The sequence below is a fragment of the Magallana gigas genome, chromosome 6 (genome assembly GCF_963853765.1).
Source record: "Magallana gigas chromosome 6, xbMagGiga1.1, whole genome shotgun sequence".
Taxonomy (NCBI): Eukaryota; Metazoa; Mollusca; class Bivalvia; order Ostreida; family Ostreidae; genus Magallana; species Magallana gigas.
The window spans coordinates 31,907,635-31,925,405 of NC_088858.1; the positions used below are offsets into that span (position 1 = coordinate 31,907,635).

Here is a 17,771-nt window from a genome sequence, read left to right on the forward strand (position 1 = left end):
CATAGGTCAATTTTCACTAAATACTGTCGTCAATGATTTACATTTCATCATCAGGTTTGTCAATACAGTTATAATATACTTTTTGAAAATGCAATCGTTTTCTAATATAAAAGCTTTCTCACCTGCGGTACAGGGTTTACAGTTCGTGACATTGCTGTTTCCGGTGGCATTGGAGAAAGTTCCGATTGGACACTGAGTGGGTGTGCCTGACCCCTCCTCACAGTAGTGACCAGCAATACACAGGAATGGGGCAGGATTGGCCTCTGTCTGACCGGTGGGGCAATAGTACCCAGCTTGACAATTTCCTAAGAACAGAGAAAAAAGTTTATACAAGACTTTCATGCAGGCAGTCATAAAAATTTTTATTTTATTATCTCTCATAAAATGTGTGAATGTGTTAATTTCCAAAAATAAATCATTATATCCTAGCTGTAAACTTCAAATATGCTTATAAAAAATTCTGGTGAGGTACTGTATCTCCACACAGTACTCAAAAGTACTATTACAAACCTTTAGGTGTGGCCAACTCGTAGTCATCACAGTACATCCCTGCGGTACAGGAGGTGGGGGCGGAGGATCCCTCAGGACAAAAGGAGCCCGGCTGACACTTACCCCCTGTATAGTTGTTGGCAGGGCAGGTACACACATCTATACTGGTGTAGTTACCTGTAGAAAACAGACATCATTTTTAAAATCTCAAATGTATAATACATATATTAGTTAATAGTAAATATGAGACTTACTCCTTGTCATAAAGGCAAAAACTTACCAAGCACCAGTGGTTTGGACTCTGAGGCCCCTCCAGTACAGAACCAGCCTTGGCTACAGTTTCCTGTTGGGGCACTAAGTCCGTCCCCAAAGCAGTAGGTGCCTGCGTCACACAGCTTACAGGCCGTAGAGCTGCTCTGGGTGGGCAGTGGATTGTAGGAGCCCGAGGAACACTTGTACTGGGTGTCATACTGAGTGCCTGGGGGGCAGTAGTGACCCACAGGGCAGGGGAAGGAGTTGGGGTCACTGGTGTTCTGTACACAATAGTACCCACCAGTGCACTGATCACATGATCCCTTTTCTAAAAATATAAAAATATTTTGTTAAAATCAAAGTACTGATAGTAATGTAAGCATAAAATTTCCTAGAAAATTGTGAGATTTTTCTTACGTTTGACACTGGTATATGAGCCAGCAGCACATGGTGTTGGTGTGGTTGATCCCTTCGGACAGTATGATCCAAGTGGGCACTGTCCTCCAATTCCTTTGTGGGCTCCAGAGTCTGTGGGTGTAGCTGTGTCTACTCCCGTCTCACAATAATAGCCTGCCAAGCACTCTCCATCAGGCTGTGAGGCTCCAGGAGTCCCACAGAAAGAGCCACCTTCAAATATAGGTCAACATTTCAAAATATTTCTCAATACAATAACACTAAACTTCTAAATTAGGAACAAAAGGGTTAAGCTATGACTTTTTGTGATTTGTAGTTATAAAACTTGTCTGTTTAAACCACAATAATTACAGTACTGTAAATTAATAATTTTCTATAATTCTGTATTATTACCTGTACAAGGAGTACACTGAGTTTCATTGATGAGTCCTGTGGTGTTTCCAAATGTGCCTGTTGGGCAGGGCTGGAGATCGGCCCCAGTGCCCTCTGGGCAGTAGTAGCCCTGGAGACAGACATCAGCCCTGTCCCTGTTCACACAGTAATGACCAGCAGGGCAGACATAACAGGCAAAGGCCCCAGTGTGGTTCATGTATGTTCCATTTCCACACGGCTCTGGTTTGCTGGACCCTTGGATACAGTAATGGCCTTCTGGGCAAATGTTCCCTGTAGAAAGAAATAACAGAGTAGATGAGGTTGAATATATATAAGACAATCCTTCTGCAAAAGACTTAGTAACTTGTATAACAAATATAAGTGAGATTTTTGGGGTTACCTGTGCTGCCATCTGTTGGAGTAGATGTGTTTGCTCCCAAGGTGCAATAGTGACCAGCAGCGCACTCAGCTGTAATGGCTGTCTGTCCATGTGCATCACAGTAGTATCCTGTAATCAAAGCATCAAAATAGTCATAATGTAATACAAATGTAGCCATTTGATTTTTTATATCAAGATGTAAACAAATATTTCAAAATTGTCACTTGCGTGATGCAAAAAACGTCTAGTATTGTAAAGTCTTAATACTGCCTTATCAATGGAAAAGATGACAATTTTTAAAAAAATCCTTTAATTTTGAAGCTTCATAACTGTAGTGTGTGTTATTTACATTACATTAAGTGTTATTTACCTGGAGAACACTGAAGGCAGTTGTCGATGTCTCCCATGCCCGTGGAGTTGAGGAATGTCCCCGGGGGACAGGGAGCAGGGGTGTGGGTGCCATTGTTACAGTAGTAGCCAGCAGGACACACATCTCCATAAGTTTTACCCACAGGGGCGGGTTCTTCTGATCCCAGGGTACAGAAGTAACCTGAGCATACAGAAAATGTCAAGTGTATTGGTAACTTAATAATTTTTTACGAAGTTTTAGCTTTTGGAAATTCATTCGCTTATCCAACTAGAAAATTTCATGAATCCAGGATAATTGAATATTGATTCATTACACACTTATCCAGGTGAACTGAAAGATAATTTAATACACACAAAAGTTTCCATCATTCTCTTACCTGCATGGCAGAGCCCAGACTCTACAGTTAGTCCTGTACTTCCACAGTAGTACCCTCCAGTACAGTTTGTACACTCGGAGCTGCTCTTCAGCCCAGCCTGATTACTGAAGGTGCCCACTGGGCAGCCTACTCCAGTGATGCTGCCCACTTCACAATATCTGCCCGGTGGGCAGATGTTGCCGGTGGTTCCGTCTGTGGGGGTGGAGTTGTAGGCACCACTTGTGCAGTAGTAACCAGCAGAGCACTGGGTCACAGAGTCAGTGTTTCCTGTAATTGATCAAAGAACAAAATGTTCATTCATTTGAAGTCCTTCAGTACTGAGTTAAGTGAAAATAACAATTTAATTTTGGTAACAGTAAACATAAAGGGACAAACTACAGTATCGTTAAAGAAATGTCTAACTGTTTTCACAACTTTCCGTTAAGCAATTTTTCAATTAGAGATGTGGTTTGATCCTACCTGATTAAGTTAGGCGAACGTTTTTTTATTAGTTGGATTACGCATCCGCCGACTGAATTTTTTTGACTTTTAGAAAAAAAATAAAATGCACTTTTCCAAATACCTGCCATGTTGTCTAACGGTGGTTTGTGTTTTATCATTTAAATGGCATACTTTCACATATCTGTCATTTGCAAAAATGACATTAAACTGTTGTTTAAGACTTGTTGTCCCACATATACTGTGGGGCCAGCGGTGTCAGAAGTTCTTGGAAGTGAAAGAACCCTCGTATCATCAGACAGAAGTACGGGTAGCCAAGAATCAACTTGCTGGGTGGAGCAGTCTACAACTTGCTCCACTCTCCAAGAATTTGGACAGAAATCAAACAAATCAGAACAAAACATAAGACTTATTTTATTTTTTTGAAGTTTGCCAGGTTTTTGTTCTTTCTTTTTTTTTCGACCTACCGATCCAATTGTTTAAATAAAAAACCCTAATCCAATTAAAAAAAATTTATCGCCTTATAGACATTATACCTTGTCCACTGCAGTAGTAGCCGGGGTCACAAGCCGTGCACTGTGTGTAGTTGTTCAGACTGGTCTTGTTACTGTAGGTTCCTTCCAGACAGAGGTACTCCATGGCATCCTTGGTTCCCGCGGGACAGTAGGAGCCCGGGGGACAGGCTGTGGGGACAGACACGCCTCGGTAACTTCTGTATCTGTTAGTATAATTCCCTGATAGGGTCACATTGGGGGCGTCTAATACCTCATAGTCACCTGTAAAGTGAAAGAGATTAATGTGATAATTAAGGTAAAACAAATGTTGAAAATTGATGCACACTGCTACTATTTTCAGCAATTCTACGTACATGTATCTCTAACATGAGAAATGAATCATTAAGTAAGGAAGAGTGATAAATGTCATTCAAATATGTTCCTTTAACAAGATTTTTCTGGTCTTTAGAATGAAGTATTAACAAGTTTGCAATAGACTTTACCAAATGCTTTGCAGTAGGAGCCTGCTGGGCATATTTCACATGTAGATCTGGCCCAGTGGGGCTGGTACATTCCTGATGGACATCCTGTCTCATTCCAACTTCCAATTTCACAGAAATGCCCTGGGCTGCAGGCGTAATTGGTGGGCTGTGGCACATCCTGGCCCTCTGGGCAATAATACCCAGCAAAGCAATCTCCATTTGGTAGGGCAAGTCCATAATCCTGACAGTATTCACCGGCGGTACAGAGCAGGCAGAATGAATCATTGGTGTTGCCTGTGCGATCTGAAATTTGAAGGTTAATCATAAAAAGAAACTTTTATTTTTGATACTTTCCTCACTTGATATTTTAAACATGCCATTAGAAACCTTTAGTTTTTCATTTACCTTTAAAGTGAAATAACAGTTCAGACTTACTTGAGAATGTTCCAGGGGAACATGCCATCTGCATTGTGGTGCCCTCTGGGCAGTAGTAGCCCATGTCACACTCCTTGGGATTGGGAACACTGGCCGTTCCATTACAGAAATAGCCAGCAGAACAGTTTCCTGTGGGAGTGGAAAGCTCGTAGGTCTCACAGTATTTACCCAGACTGCATGAGAGGGCTTGGCTACTTCCTGCTGGACAATAGTATCCTGTAGAAAGAGATGAAAATTCCATTAAAATTTCTCTTGCATTGATCATAAAATGGCCAAATATGGCTAACTACCCAATATTCTATTAAATAAATCAATGTGAAGCTTTAGCTAACAGTTCCAAAGCAAATCATCTTGAATCTGAGTCTTCACAATTATTGCCATTTTTGGCAAATATAGTTTGGCAGAATTTTTGATGGTGGAAAATTCAATGATGCATATTAATTGCTGTCACATCATATTTTGCCAAACTTTATCAATCTGCCCAACAGAAAAGTAATATACTTAACACGGTTACCATAAAAAAAACTTCCTGTAGAAAGAAACTGTTGATTTACATTACCTGGCTCACAAATTCCGCCGGTGTTGTTGAGAGCGTACACCGGACAGGAGTAGTTGGTGCTGTACAGGGTGGTGGAGTTGACGTAGGTGGTGGGTTTGTCTGTGTAGGCACCACCCGAACAGTACCACCCTGGGGCACAGTCTCCAGTGGGCTCCGCTAGACCATCACCATTACAGTATTTACCACCTGGTCAAACAAATAATTTGAAAATAACTAAAGTGTTAATTAAACGCATACTAACTTCCTGTTATAATGCTCACCAAAAAAAAAAGACAGGAAAAAAATCCAAGCACTTGCCTGTACAAGGGAGGCAATCAAATTCACTGTTGGCCCCTGTTTTGTTGTTGTAAGTTCCTGCTGGACATAGATGTTCTGTGGCATGTTTCGTACCACTGGGGCAATAGGAACCTGGAAAGATTCAGATGTCAAATATCAATCAAAAGATTTCACTCATATACATGTATAATTAAGCCATGACATTTTTTAGCATTTGACCATGTGGTACAATTCCTGAACCCCAAGCTCACTATATTTGAAGAATCTGATATGGATATCTAAAGTAAGGCATATGATTTCATTTCTTCTACTTTTTTTTACCTGTTGGACAAGGTGTGGACAGGTAGGTTGTGGAGTTGGCCACACAGTAGTAGCCAGGCTCACAGCTCTTACAGATCTTCTGGTGGGTGAGGTCATTGTAGGTTCCTGCGGGACAAGCAATGGGATCTGTGGTTCCCAGAGGGCAATAGTGGGACTCAGGGCATCCTCCTGTTAATGAAAAAATCATCTCAAACATAGAAGCAGAAACTTATCATCTATCATTTGAAAGAAACTCTAGCATTACTGGTATTTATAAATGATCCAACTGTAAGATGTATATGACAGTATATATGGACTGCTTTTGGATTATTTCATTCTTCATAAATTTTAATTGTTAAGTCATGTTCTTTATAATACTCCTACATCTAGTGTAAAACATTAATATAAGCAGGAGTTCTAATTTTCCCAATCTACTTTCTTAACCGCAAATCCTGTAATTACCCTTTTACATGACCTACCATCTTAGCCCAAAATTCCGAATTACCGCTTTATAGGCCTATCATCTTACCCCCAAATCCTGTGTTGTTGTTGCTGGGGGCTGCTGTGTCGACTCCACTCTGACAATAGTACCCCTCTGCACACTGGGCGGTCATGTTGGACAGTCCCGGGACATCACAGTAGTACCCTCCATCGCACTGCTTACACTCCGACTCAGACATTAGTAGCTCTGTCGGGTTGTAGGTACCAGCTGGACACAGCGAGTAGTTAAAGCCAGTGTTTCCTGAAACAACAAAGATACATGTAGTTTGCTGATACTATTTCATTAACCTTTTTTAAAATACCTACTGACATGAAGAAAAATTTTCACTGCATATGCAAATTCTCATCAAGACAAGCTAAGACATACCAATACAGTATTTGCCCACTGGGCAGGGGTCCGCTCTGTCTTTGTTGACACAGTAATATCTGGGAGGGCAAGAGTCACACAAACTAGCCTGGGTGTGGTTCATGTATGTTCCTGGAAGAAAAATACAATTTTCATGAACTTAAAAGATATTAAACAATATACACTCATTCTTTCAATAATAATCAGAAATCAAAATTTAAAAGAAGAATAATTTATGTGTGGGTTTTTTCATGAATGTATGTTTTTATGTACGTAATGTGATGTTTCTTTTTAATGCTGCGCCTTACCATCTTCACAAGGTATGGGCACCGCTGTGCCCTGAGGGCAATAATTTCCTGCAGGACACACCCCTCCTGTCACTCCATCAGTGGGCTGACTCACATTGGCTCCACGGTCACAGTAGAAGCCAGCATCACAGTCTCCTACACGTCAAACCATGCATTGTTTATGAAATCATATATTATTTGGTAAAACACTTGATAATGAATCAACATAATTTGCATTGATTCTCCCTTTTTTTCCATCTGAATTTTTTTTTTAGGAAAATATAATTGTTTTTATGCATAATTCATACATACTGTCCCAAACCAAGGTAATCCCATCTTTATAGAATTAAATCGTCCATAAATTCTACATGCATAAGAATATTTGCAGTGTGTGCAACCAGATAAAAACAGTCTACAGATAATTGGATAATCTTTACCTGTGTAGTTGGCCTGCCCAACAGTGTCACAGTATTTGCCCAGGGCACAATCGATGCAATGGGCCAGCATGGACTGCCCAGTGCTGGGGAGGTAGGTACCGATCGGGCAGGGGACTGGGGATCCTGTGCCCTCTGGACAGTAGTGCCCTGCTGTACAGTAGTCCCCGTAGGACTGACCGATGGGGTTCTGCTCTGTGGATCCCAGCAGGCAGTAGTGACCGGCCATACATTTACCAGCAGGTGAAGTCAGACCTACATGTACATATATGACCAAACAAGTATTATAGGCTTGTCAATCAATAACATTGTTATGATCATTATGCATTTTCTTCTCCATGACCAAGGAAAATGATCTGAGTGAAAACATATAAGTATATGCTTTCTTTATCATTACAGGAGTTAAATATTCATACCATAACTTTTTATATCACAATCACTGACATTTTAAAAACATTGGTCAGAGCTCAAAATAATTTTTATATGATCATAACTCTTTACCATGTTTTAGTTATGGATGTACATTTGTACAGTATACTAAAGCTTTGTCAAGGATTTTTTTTATATAGAACTAATATCTTCATTTTACAGACCCTCTCTGGGCCTCATCACGTACCTTGTACATTACAGTACCATCCAGGTGTGCACTGTTCACAGGAGGAGACATTATGGAGACCGGTGAGGTTACTGAAGGTTCCTACTGGACACTTTGTCTCCTGTCCAGAACCAGCCGGACAGTAGGCTCCCATTGGACAGATGTATCCAGTGGTTCCATCTGTTGGGGAGGAGGAGTTAGCACCACTGGAGCACACATATCCAGCACCACACGGAGCAGTAGGTTCCATCAAGCCTACAATTTGAAGGTAAATTCATTCGTTATAGTGTAAATGTCATTTACTAAAACTTTCATTTATACCTTTTTTTTATAGAAATAAATTACATTAGAAATGCTTTAGTTTTCAAACATTTTTTTTTTCCTGATTTGATTTTGAGAGTTTTTTTAGTTTGTCTATTTTTAGATGTAAAGTACATGCTTAAATACAGGTATGTTCAACTGACTCCTGGAAATACCTGACAAGTATCTTGAGAGAGTTTTTACCTGGAGCGTCACAGTAGAAGCCTGCAGTACAGGGGAGACAGGAGCTGGCAGCTTGGAGTTTGGTGTCATTGTTGAAAGTCCCCACTGGACAGGGGTAGGTGGTGCTGCTGGGGGTGCTGGTCGGGCAATAATGACCTTGGGGACAGTCTGTAGGGGTCACAACACCAGTTCCATTGATTCCAAGGGAGGCTGCTGCTTCCACTGGGTCACAATAACTTTAAAAAAATACACTAAAATTTTTACATTGCCATAATTATGTTAATTTAGCATTTTAAGACAAGGAAAATATTTTGTTTCTGATTTAACTTTTTCAATAATTTTTTACTAATAGTTTGCAATAGTTAATTTAATTGTAATTCTATTAATTTGTTCTGTTTTTAAATTGTATGATTTAACAAATATTTATGAAAATAAATTTCATGCCATTTGGGAATGATGATTTTATTTGGAATGGCAAAAAACTGAATTGAATGGATGTATCACATTTTGCTGTATTTCTGCAAAAATTGTCATGTGTCTTCAAAATGTTGTGAAGTTTTTGTTGTATCTTTAATTAACAGTTTAATCCTTTTTGCTGAAAAGTAATATCAATTTACAAAACTGCAGTAAGAATTGAATGTACCTTCCAGCTGGACATGGTAGACAGGAGGTGGACCCGGTATTGTCCTGGTATGACCCAGCAGAACAAGGCACAGGCTGGTCTGACCCAGCAGGGCAGTAGTGACCCATGGTACAGTTGTAGTCCAGGGGTGTGGCACTGTCCTGACCCCCTGGGCAGTAGAATCCTGCTGAGCAGGGGCCTGTCATATTTGTATTTGCAGTTCCAGCACAATAGTAACCTGTTCGATATTAAACATAAAATTAACTAGTGGGTATTGTTTTTTTATACAAAAAAACACATGTCTCCCCTTCTCCCAAAGGATTGTAATATGGGGCAAATTTAATAAGTGAAAAAGAATGAAGTCAGTTATATGTTAGATATCATCCTTATATGATACAGTTTAGAAAATGAATTAACTTGAGACACAAGATTGGTCAAGGTCAAAAATTATGGAGGCGTGCACTCCTTCTCAATACCATCTACCTATGTTCCAAGTTTGAAGCCTTAATGTCAAAAGCTATCCAAGTTACCACCCAGACAAAATTTAATTATTTTTAATTTGACCTTGAGTAAAACAAGGTCAAGGTCAAATATTAATCAATAGTACACCTCAGTGTATTATAATTAATCTTTGTGTAAAGTTTGAAGTCCTTCTGTCAAAGAATATTTAGGAGGTGAACAATGAAGTTTTTTCTAATTTGACCTTGAAATATAATTTTTAGGTCAAGGTCAAACATTTTGGTAAGGTTGAACTGGACTATATACCATCTATGTATGATACAAGTTAAAAGATTGTATGATTAAGGAGTCTTGTGTTATGGTCCGGACTATATATTTTATAAAACGCTTGACCTTGAAGAAGATAATAAGTCAAGGTCAAAAATTTTGATGGCGTGCACTTCTTCTTAATACCATCTACCTACGTTAAAAGTTTGAAGTCTTAATGTCAAAAGGTATCTAAGTTATCACCCAGACAAAATTTAATTATTTTTTCTCAAGTTGACCTTGAGTAAAACAAGGTCAAGGTCAAATATTTATCAATAGTACACCTCAGTGTATTATAATTGTTCTTTGTGTAAAGTTTGAAGTCCTTCTGTCAAAGAATATTTAGGAGGTGAACAATGAAGTTTTTTCTAATTTGACCTTGAAATATAATTTTTAAGTTAAGGTCAAAAATTTTGATAAGGTTGAACTGGACTATATACCATCTATGTATGATACAAGTTAAAAGATTGTATGATTAAGGAGTCATGTGTTATGGTCCGGACTATATTTTTTATAAAACGCTTGACCTTGAAGAAGATAATAGGTCAAGGTCAAAAATTATGATAGCCTGCACTTTTTCTTAATACCATCTACCTATGTTCCAAGTTTGAAGTCTTAATGTCAAAAGGTATCTAAGGTACCACCCAGACAAAATTTAATTATTTTTCTCTAGTTGACCTTGAGTAAAACAAGGTCAAGGTCAAATATTTATCAATAGTACACCTCAGTGTATTATAATTGTTCTTTGTTTAAAGTTTGAAGTCCTTCTGTCAAAGAATATTTAGGAGGTGAACAATGAAGTTTTTTCTGATTTGACCTTGAAATAAAATTTTAAGGTCAAGGTCAAACATTTTGGTAAGGTTCAACTGGACTATATACCATATATCTATGATACAAGTAAAAAGTTTGTATGTTTAAGGAATTTTGTGTTATAGTCCAAACTCTATTTTTTATAAGACACTTGACCTTGAAAAAGAAAATAGGTCAAGGTCAAAAATTTTGGTGGCGTGCACTCCTTCTCAATACCATCTACCTATGTTCTAAGTTTAAAGTCTTAATGTCAAAGGGTATTTAAGTTACGGCTTGGACAAATTTGGATGAAGAAGAATAAGAAGAATAAGAAGAAGAATAAGAAAGTCGACAAAAACAATATGTCTCCCCTTTGAAAGGGGAGACATAATAAAGATCTTCTGAGTTTTGATCAAGTGTTATCGTAAGAAATTAACTTCCAATAAGATTTCATTTAACAATCTTGTATGAATTATATTCAAGAATTTTAATTTATATGAATCCTTTCTACTTTTTTAAAACTTTCTTTTTCTCTCTTTCCTATTCATTCTTTATTTCCCCTTTTCTTCCTTTCCCTATTCCTTTTTTCTTTCCTTCTCTCTCTTACCTGGTGTACACTGCAGGCAGTTACTGGAGTTGGTGTTTCCAACTGTATTGGACATGGTTCCTGCGGGACAAGGTGTAGGAGTTCCTGACCCTGCTTCACAGTAGTACCCTGCCGGACACACATTTCCTGGGGGATCGGGGCGGGTACTGCTGGCATTGCAATAATATCCTGCGTCACAATTTCCCTCTGGGGCAGTGAGTCCTGATTGCATACAGTACTTTCCAGGGTCACAGTTGACTGGGTAGTTTGCTCCACTGGGACAGTAGGTGCCTGGCCAGCACTGCCCACCTGTGTAATTGGCAAGTGGACAGGTGCAGTCTGGGAGATTGGTCTGATTGGCTGTGGTGGTGGGCTGGGCCATGTAGGAACCACCTGTGCAGTACCACCCAGCTGTACAATTACCAGAGGTGGCACCTAGACCATCAGCTAGAAAAAGATAAAATTATGAATCATAAATAAATACATATAGTGTGATCTCAAAACACCTTCAAAAATATTGCTCTACAATAAATTGTCAGTTGAGTTCTAATTTTAAATTCATATTTTTACAAGTTTACCCATAATATTAATGTTTGCATTGCTAGCATAAATCATAATTTAATATTAAAGGCAAATTCCTTAATTTGTTGAATGAAATAAGAGCATTTTTTAAAAATGCATTTAAATCCCAATACATCTAGACAAAGACTTAATATGCATGTACAAATGTACTGACTTTCACAGTACTCTCCAGGTGGACAGGTAAGACAATCGCTGATTGAGTGGCTGGCATTGGCTGGGTTATACGTTCCTTTGGGACAAGGGTACTGGTAAGGATTGCTAGTTCCCACTGGACAGTAGTAGCCCGGGGGACAGAGTTGTTCCGAGAAAGCTGTTGAGTTCTCCACACAGTAGTAACCCAGAGGACACAGGGTGCAGTTTGTCTGGCCAGTGCTGTCACTGAAAAACAATTCAAAACAAACATCAAAACTTTGTATTCTTCAATTGTGTTACTCAAACCAAACTTTTAGCAATATATCTCCAAATGATTGTTTTGATAAAAAAATTTCCAAATTTCCAAATCATCAAATTTTTTTATGTTTTACAGTTTCCAGCATTAAATGAATTCTATGTCACAATTAATCTTAAGATTAAATTAATTCATCAAATTTTCTTTTAATTAGTTACCTGTATTGTCCTGGGGGACAGGGCAGGGGAGTAATGGTGGCCTCCGGACAGTAACTTCCTACTGGACAGACCCCACCCACTCCCGTGTTGTTTCCTGCAGGGCTGGCTGTATCCACACCTATAACACAACACAATGCATAAATACCGGTACATGTAATGGTAAAAAAAGATAATTTCAAAGAATGCTGCAATGATTCATAATAATACCTTATTTCCTCCCTTTGAAAAGTATCACAGATAATATTTGAAAATCAATCCATAGAGCAATTATAATTATAATAAAAAGTTTGGTTAATGTTATAATAAATTACCAGATGTACAGAAGAATCCTGGGTTACAGTTTCCACTGACAGCAGACAGACCTGGCACCTGGCAGTACTTCCCTCCATCACACTGTGTACACTGGCTCACATTGGCCAGACCAGACACTGGGTTGTATGTGCCCGCTGGGCAAGGCTGGAGGTCCGCTCCAGTCTGGTAGGGACAGTAGTAACCCGGGGGACAAAGTTCTGCCCGGTCTTTGTTGACACAGTAATAACCCTCAGGGCAGTCGTAGCAAGAAGAGGCACCAGTATGGTTGGTGTAGGTGCCATTTGGACAGAACAAATGTTGTGGAGATCCTGAGGGGCAGTAAGAGCCTGCTGGGCAGATGTTTCCTGTAATTCCATCGTAGGGCGCTGATAAACTTGCCCCTGCTGTGCAGTAGAAACCTTGGGTGCAGTCTCCCGATACGGCAGATAACCCAGTGCTGTTACAGAATTTACCAGGGTCACATGACAAGCAGGCTGTCTGATTGGTGCTCCTCGTGTTGGGATTGTAAGAACCTGCTGGACATGCTGTTGGTTGGTAGCTCTTGTCTGGACAATAGTGACCGGCAGGGCATTCATCACCATAAGTCTTACCCACAGGGTTGGCTTCCTCTGACCCATTTGTGCAGTAATATCCAGCCAAACATGACCCTGAGGAAGCATTTAGATTGGAAGACGAGCAGTATTCTCCTGGGGGACAGAATGTGCAGTCGTTCAGTGAAGGAAGCTTCTCTCTGTCACCAAATGTTCCCTTTGGACAAGGTGTGGGATAAGACCAGCCCACCTCACAGTAGGTTCCTTGGGGACAGGGGCCGCCAGCGGCCGATAGCGAAGGTGTGGGAGAGGAAGACTTCAGAACACAGTAGTATCCAGCAAAGCATTGCCCAGTGGGCTCAGTGATGTTCTCAGAGTCACAGTAGTAGCCTGGCGGGCAGTCGGTACATTCAGCTAGACTCTCCAGGCCTGTTGTGTTGCTGTAGGTGCCTACTTCACAAGGGTTCTCCCGATCTGTCTGTGTTCCGTTCGGACAGTAGAATCCTGCTGGGCAATCCTTTGGCATGACTACTCCATGGGAAGAGGCGTTCACTCCACTCTGCTGCTCTGCAATGGCCTCACTCTGGGAGCAGTATTTTCCTGTAGGAAAACAAAACAAAATTGATCTTTATGATTGTACTTTATCAGATAAACTTTCATATTTTCATTAACAAAACAATAAGAAATATGTCTTATTCTGTTGTTCAAACACAAGATTTATATTGAAATATTTACTACAGGTTAGAACTTTGAAGAAAAAAAATCATTCATTTGTAAAATTGGTCAAAATGCACAACAAGAATAAGTAATATTTTTTCCCCAAAGAACTTCATAAATGACTTTAAAAGTTTTTTCCTTTCCCTTTTTTTTTTTTTTTTACAACTCTTGTTTTAGATAACTATATTCTGAATCAACAAAGCTTAAAGATAACTATATTCTGAATCAACAAAGCTTAAAGATATTTTACAACTTTATATAAATGCCATTTTTTAAAACTTACCAGCTGGACACTCTATACAAGCCCCTTGTCCAGCAAGAGGCTGATAGTAGCCGGATGGGCAAGGAGTTTGTGAAGGACTTCCCTTGGGACACATATGCCCCGCCAGACACTGGCTTCCCGGCGGCTGAGGAACAATGGACCCTTCCACACAGTACCAGCCCACATCACAGTCATCGTTAGGCAAGGCTCGACCAGTTCCGGAACAGTACTTGCCAGCAGTACATGGAAGACAGGTGGAGATGTTGTTGGCTCCAAACCAGTCGTTGTATGATCCCTCAGCACAGGGGATGGCATAGGAGCTGGCCTGTGGGCAGTAGTGTCCCTTGGGACAGATATCGCCATATGTTTCGTTGATAGGGTTCATCAGAATTGCTCCTCCAGTACAGTAGTAGCCTGTTTAAATAAATCACAGGAAGATATGGTTATAAAATCTAAAGGAAAGCAATCAATGCATTTTAAACATTCTGTTCTCTAGAACATTTAGTTTTTTCCAAATATAAGAGTATATTTACCTGGTAAACACTCCCCAGTGACATTGTCTAGACCAGCCACATCACAATAATGTCCTCCCAGACAAGAAATGGGAGCAGACGACCCCTCAGGACAGAAAGTTCCTGCTTGACACTTGCCGCCAATACTCTGGGCGGGACAGTCACATGTGGATCCCGTGTCATTACCCAGCACAGCTGGCTGACTGGACCAAGAGCCTGATGTACAGTACCAGCCTCCAGAACACTTCCCAGTGGGCAGGGCTAGCCCAGGGGTGGGACAGTATTCACCTGGTGGGCAAATCTGGCAGAGACTGGAATCTTGGGCTCCTGTGATGTTGTTGAAGGTGCCATTTGGACAGGGGTATTGGTAGGCAAATTCAGTGGAAACTGGGCAGTAATAACCTGTAAAGAATTCCATATTCATTATAATTGCAAAATTCCAGAAAGCTTGACGTTTGTAATATGTACATGTACTTGATGGCACCAAATTGTCAAATGAAAAGCTTAAAACCCAAGGCATTTTGTAAGTGAAATAGAATAATCATTTTACCTTGAGGACAAGCAGTTATGCTGTTGCTGCCAGATGGACAGTAGTAGCCCACTGGGCATGTAGTACAGTTTGATTGCTGGTCAGCATTGGTGTAGGTTCCTGCTGTGCAGTTGATGGCCACACTAGTTCCTGCTGGGCAGTAAGTGCCCGCTGGGCATGGTCCTCCAGTTGCATCAGTGGAGGAAGGACTAGAGGAATTGGATCCACCAGCACAGAAGAATCCAGCATTACAGATTCCAGTGGGGTACTGCAGGCCAGGCACATCACAGTAATATCCTGGTGTACACTGTTGACACTCAGATTCTGCTTGGAGCATGGTGCGGTTGTTGAAAGTCCCTGCTGGGCAGGGAGTCGGGTCTTGGGTCTGGACCACACAGTAATGGCCCACTGGGCAAGGACCAGCATCACCTGATGTGGCACCACTAGGTGTCATGTCATCTGAGCCGCTTCTGCAGAAATACCCTGCCGCACATTGTCCCGCCACTGCCGTCAAGTTGGTAACATCACAGTAGAATCCTCCATCACATTGAGTGCACTCTGTCAGATTGGACAGACCTGTGCTTGGATTAAAAGTACCAGCTGGGCAAGACTGCCAGACATGTCCAGTGCCTTCAGGGCAATAGAAGCCAGCAGGGCAAGCCTGGGGGTTGGATCCTGTGGTGCAGTATTTACCTGCCGGACAGATGTCACACACAGAGTTGAGGGTGGTATCTGTGTAGTAGCCTGGGTCACAAGGAATAGCTGTGGGGGTTCCCTCTGGACAGTAATGGCCTATGGGACAAACGTCGCCTGTCACTCCATCATTAGGGGTGGCTATGGTTGCATTGCCGGCACAGTAGTACTGAGCTGAACAGTTTCCTTGTGGGGCAGTCATGCCGTAGTTTGGACAGAACATTCCTGGGGTGCATCCAGTGCATTCTGACAGGGCCTGCAGACCTGCAATTATTTAAATGGACACCTTTTCAATTTCAATTCTCTTTACTTCAAGAGAGAAAACTTTACTCAAAAAATAATCTTTTGAAGAATCAATATAACTTAACTTAAAAAGTATGATGGAGATAAATAAATTACAGTACATGTAATATCTTCTTTAAATGAAATAATTTTCATTTTACAATTCCAAAAAAAAAAAAAGAATGAGACATTGTGCAGAAGCTCAAGCCATTTGTATACTTCAACATCAAACAACATGTATCTAATTTCAGAATTAAAGCCCTATCTTTTTATAAACTTCTTATGACATTTTACCTTGTGTTGGGTTGTAAGATCCTGGTGGACACAATGTGGTGCTATTGGACCCTACTGGACAGTAACCCCCAGTGTCACAGATCTTGCCAGTGGTACCATCAGTTGGTGTAGCAGAAGTGGCTCCAAGTATACACACGTAGCCGCCATGACAGTCTCCAGAGGGCGCCGATAGTCCTTCCTGTCCGCAGTACTTCCCTCCCGGACAGGTGATACACTCGCCGGCTTGTTTCAGATAAGACTGGTCACTGTAGGTTCCATTGGGACAGCCAAACTCCGTAGCGTACTTGGTTCCGTTGGGACAGTAATAGCCCGGTTGACAGGGTGTTGGGTTCTGGACACCGGTGGAGCAGAAGGTGTTGTTTTGGATGGTGCCATCACAGAAGTAGCCCTCTGGGCAGGTCTTACAGCTTCCCTGATATTTAAAAGCCCAACATTTATCTTTCTCTTTAATATACATAAACATGTTTTTTCTTGTTATGATTTGCTGTACAATCATAAAAATCAAGATATCTCTTTAGTTCTCAAAAAGTAATGGTGCACATTAATATCTATTTTTCTGAATTGATGATAGCTGTAAACATCACATGGCCCCCTTAAATTTCTCACCTGTCCTGCCTCGTTCTGATAGAGGCCTGAGGAACAGGACACCTCTGATGGGCTTCCAGCTGGACAATAGTGGCCTGGGGTACAGATGTAGGCTGTGGGGTTACTGACATTCTGACCAGCAGGGCAGTAGTACCCCATAGAACATTCCCCTGTGGGAGCTGACAGTCCTGTAGTCTCACAGTAGTACCCTGCCAAATATCAAAATAAATTTCTAGTACATGTTGAATCATGGTCATTTGAACTTCAAAGAAAAAGACTTGCCAAAAGACAAAACCGGAGAAGAATGATAATTACAACATTAATAATCATCTTTTGATTATTACGGTAACCCCGGTTATAATAAACACCTTCAACTGTATAAATAGAAGCCTTACCCTCTGTGCAAAGTTTACATCCAGAAAAGTCCACGTTTCCTGTGGCATTGGTGAAGTAGCCAGGGGGGCATCCTTGGGGAACGCCCGTCCCCTGGGGACAGTAGTGACCAGCGGGACAGGTGCCCCCGGTGGCATCATTCTGTGGGTCTGATCGTGTGGCACCAAGGGTACAGTAGTAGCCTGCGTCACATGGACCGGTCACATTGGATAGTCCGGCGGAACCACAGTAATATCCTACAATCACAAGATTGGTGAATAATGAATCAATGTTAGCTTGATTATGTGTTTACTTTCTGCATTTTAGCAAATATAACAGTTATAACCTACAGTAATCACTCGAAATAAATAATTTCTGCATATTAAAATATACCGAAATTAACAAACCTTTAACCTCTCTGAACTTCTATACATAAATTCTTAAACCAGTC

General features: G+C 40.7%; 1 protein-coding gene across 3 annotated transcripts in view; it reads right to left on the reverse strand.

Annotated features, from left to right (window-relative positions):
* The window catches only part of LOC105348209 (uncharacterized), a 94,457-nt gene that overhangs the window by 27,715 nt on the left and 48,971 nt on the right, over positions 1-17,771 (reverse strand). For all 3 annotated transcript variants that reach the window (XM_066087566.1, XM_066087565.1, XM_066087564.1), the window contains 31 exons: positions 17,344-17,577; positions 16,970-17,157; positions 16,364-16,775; positions 15,116-16,051; positions 14,587-14,967; positions 14,075-14,467; positions 12,544-13,674; positions 12,233-12,350; positions 11,781-12,004; positions 11,066-11,491; positions 8,926-9,142; positions 8,304-8,518; positions 7,821-8,054; positions 7,208-7,459; positions 6,792-6,926; positions 6,505-6,615; positions 6,166-6,378; positions 5,658-5,825; positions 5,358-5,468; positions 5,061-5,246; positions 4,502-4,717; positions 4,088-4,369; positions 3,627-3,866; positions 2,653-2,919; positions 2,277-2,456; positions 1,928-2,035; positions 1,549-1,818; positions 1,159-1,368; positions 770-1,069; positions 511-666; positions 123-305 (listed from right to left, as the gene is read on the reverse strand). In XM_066087566.1, the coding sequence (XP_065943638.1) occupies positions 123-305; positions 511-666; positions 770-1,069; positions 1,159-1,368; positions 1,549-1,818; positions 1,928-2,035; positions 2,277-2,456; positions 2,653-2,919; positions 3,627-3,866; positions 4,088-4,369; positions 4,502-4,717; positions 5,061-5,246; positions 5,358-5,468; positions 5,658-5,825; positions 6,166-6,378; positions 6,505-6,615; positions 6,792-6,926; positions 7,208-7,459; positions 7,821-8,054; positions 8,304-8,518; positions 8,926-9,142; positions 11,066-11,491; positions 11,781-12,004; positions 12,233-12,350; positions 12,544-13,674; positions 14,075-14,467; positions 14,587-14,967; positions 15,116-16,051; positions 16,364-16,775; positions 16,970-17,157; positions 17,344-17,577 (8,697 nt within the window). The remainder of the gene's footprint in view (positions 1-122; positions 306-510; positions 667-769; positions 1,070-1,158; positions 1,369-1,548; positions 1,819-1,927; positions 2,036-2,276; positions 2,457-2,652; positions 2,920-3,626; positions 3,867-4,087; positions 4,370-4,501; positions 4,718-5,060; positions 5,247-5,357; positions 5,469-5,657; positions 5,826-6,165; positions 6,379-6,504; positions 6,616-6,791; positions 6,927-7,207; positions 7,460-7,820; positions 8,055-8,303; positions 8,519-8,925; positions 9,143-11,065; positions 11,492-11,780; positions 12,005-12,232; positions 12,351-12,543; positions 13,675-14,074; positions 14,468-14,586; positions 14,968-15,115; positions 16,052-16,363; positions 16,776-16,969; positions 17,158-17,343; positions 17,578-17,771) is intronic.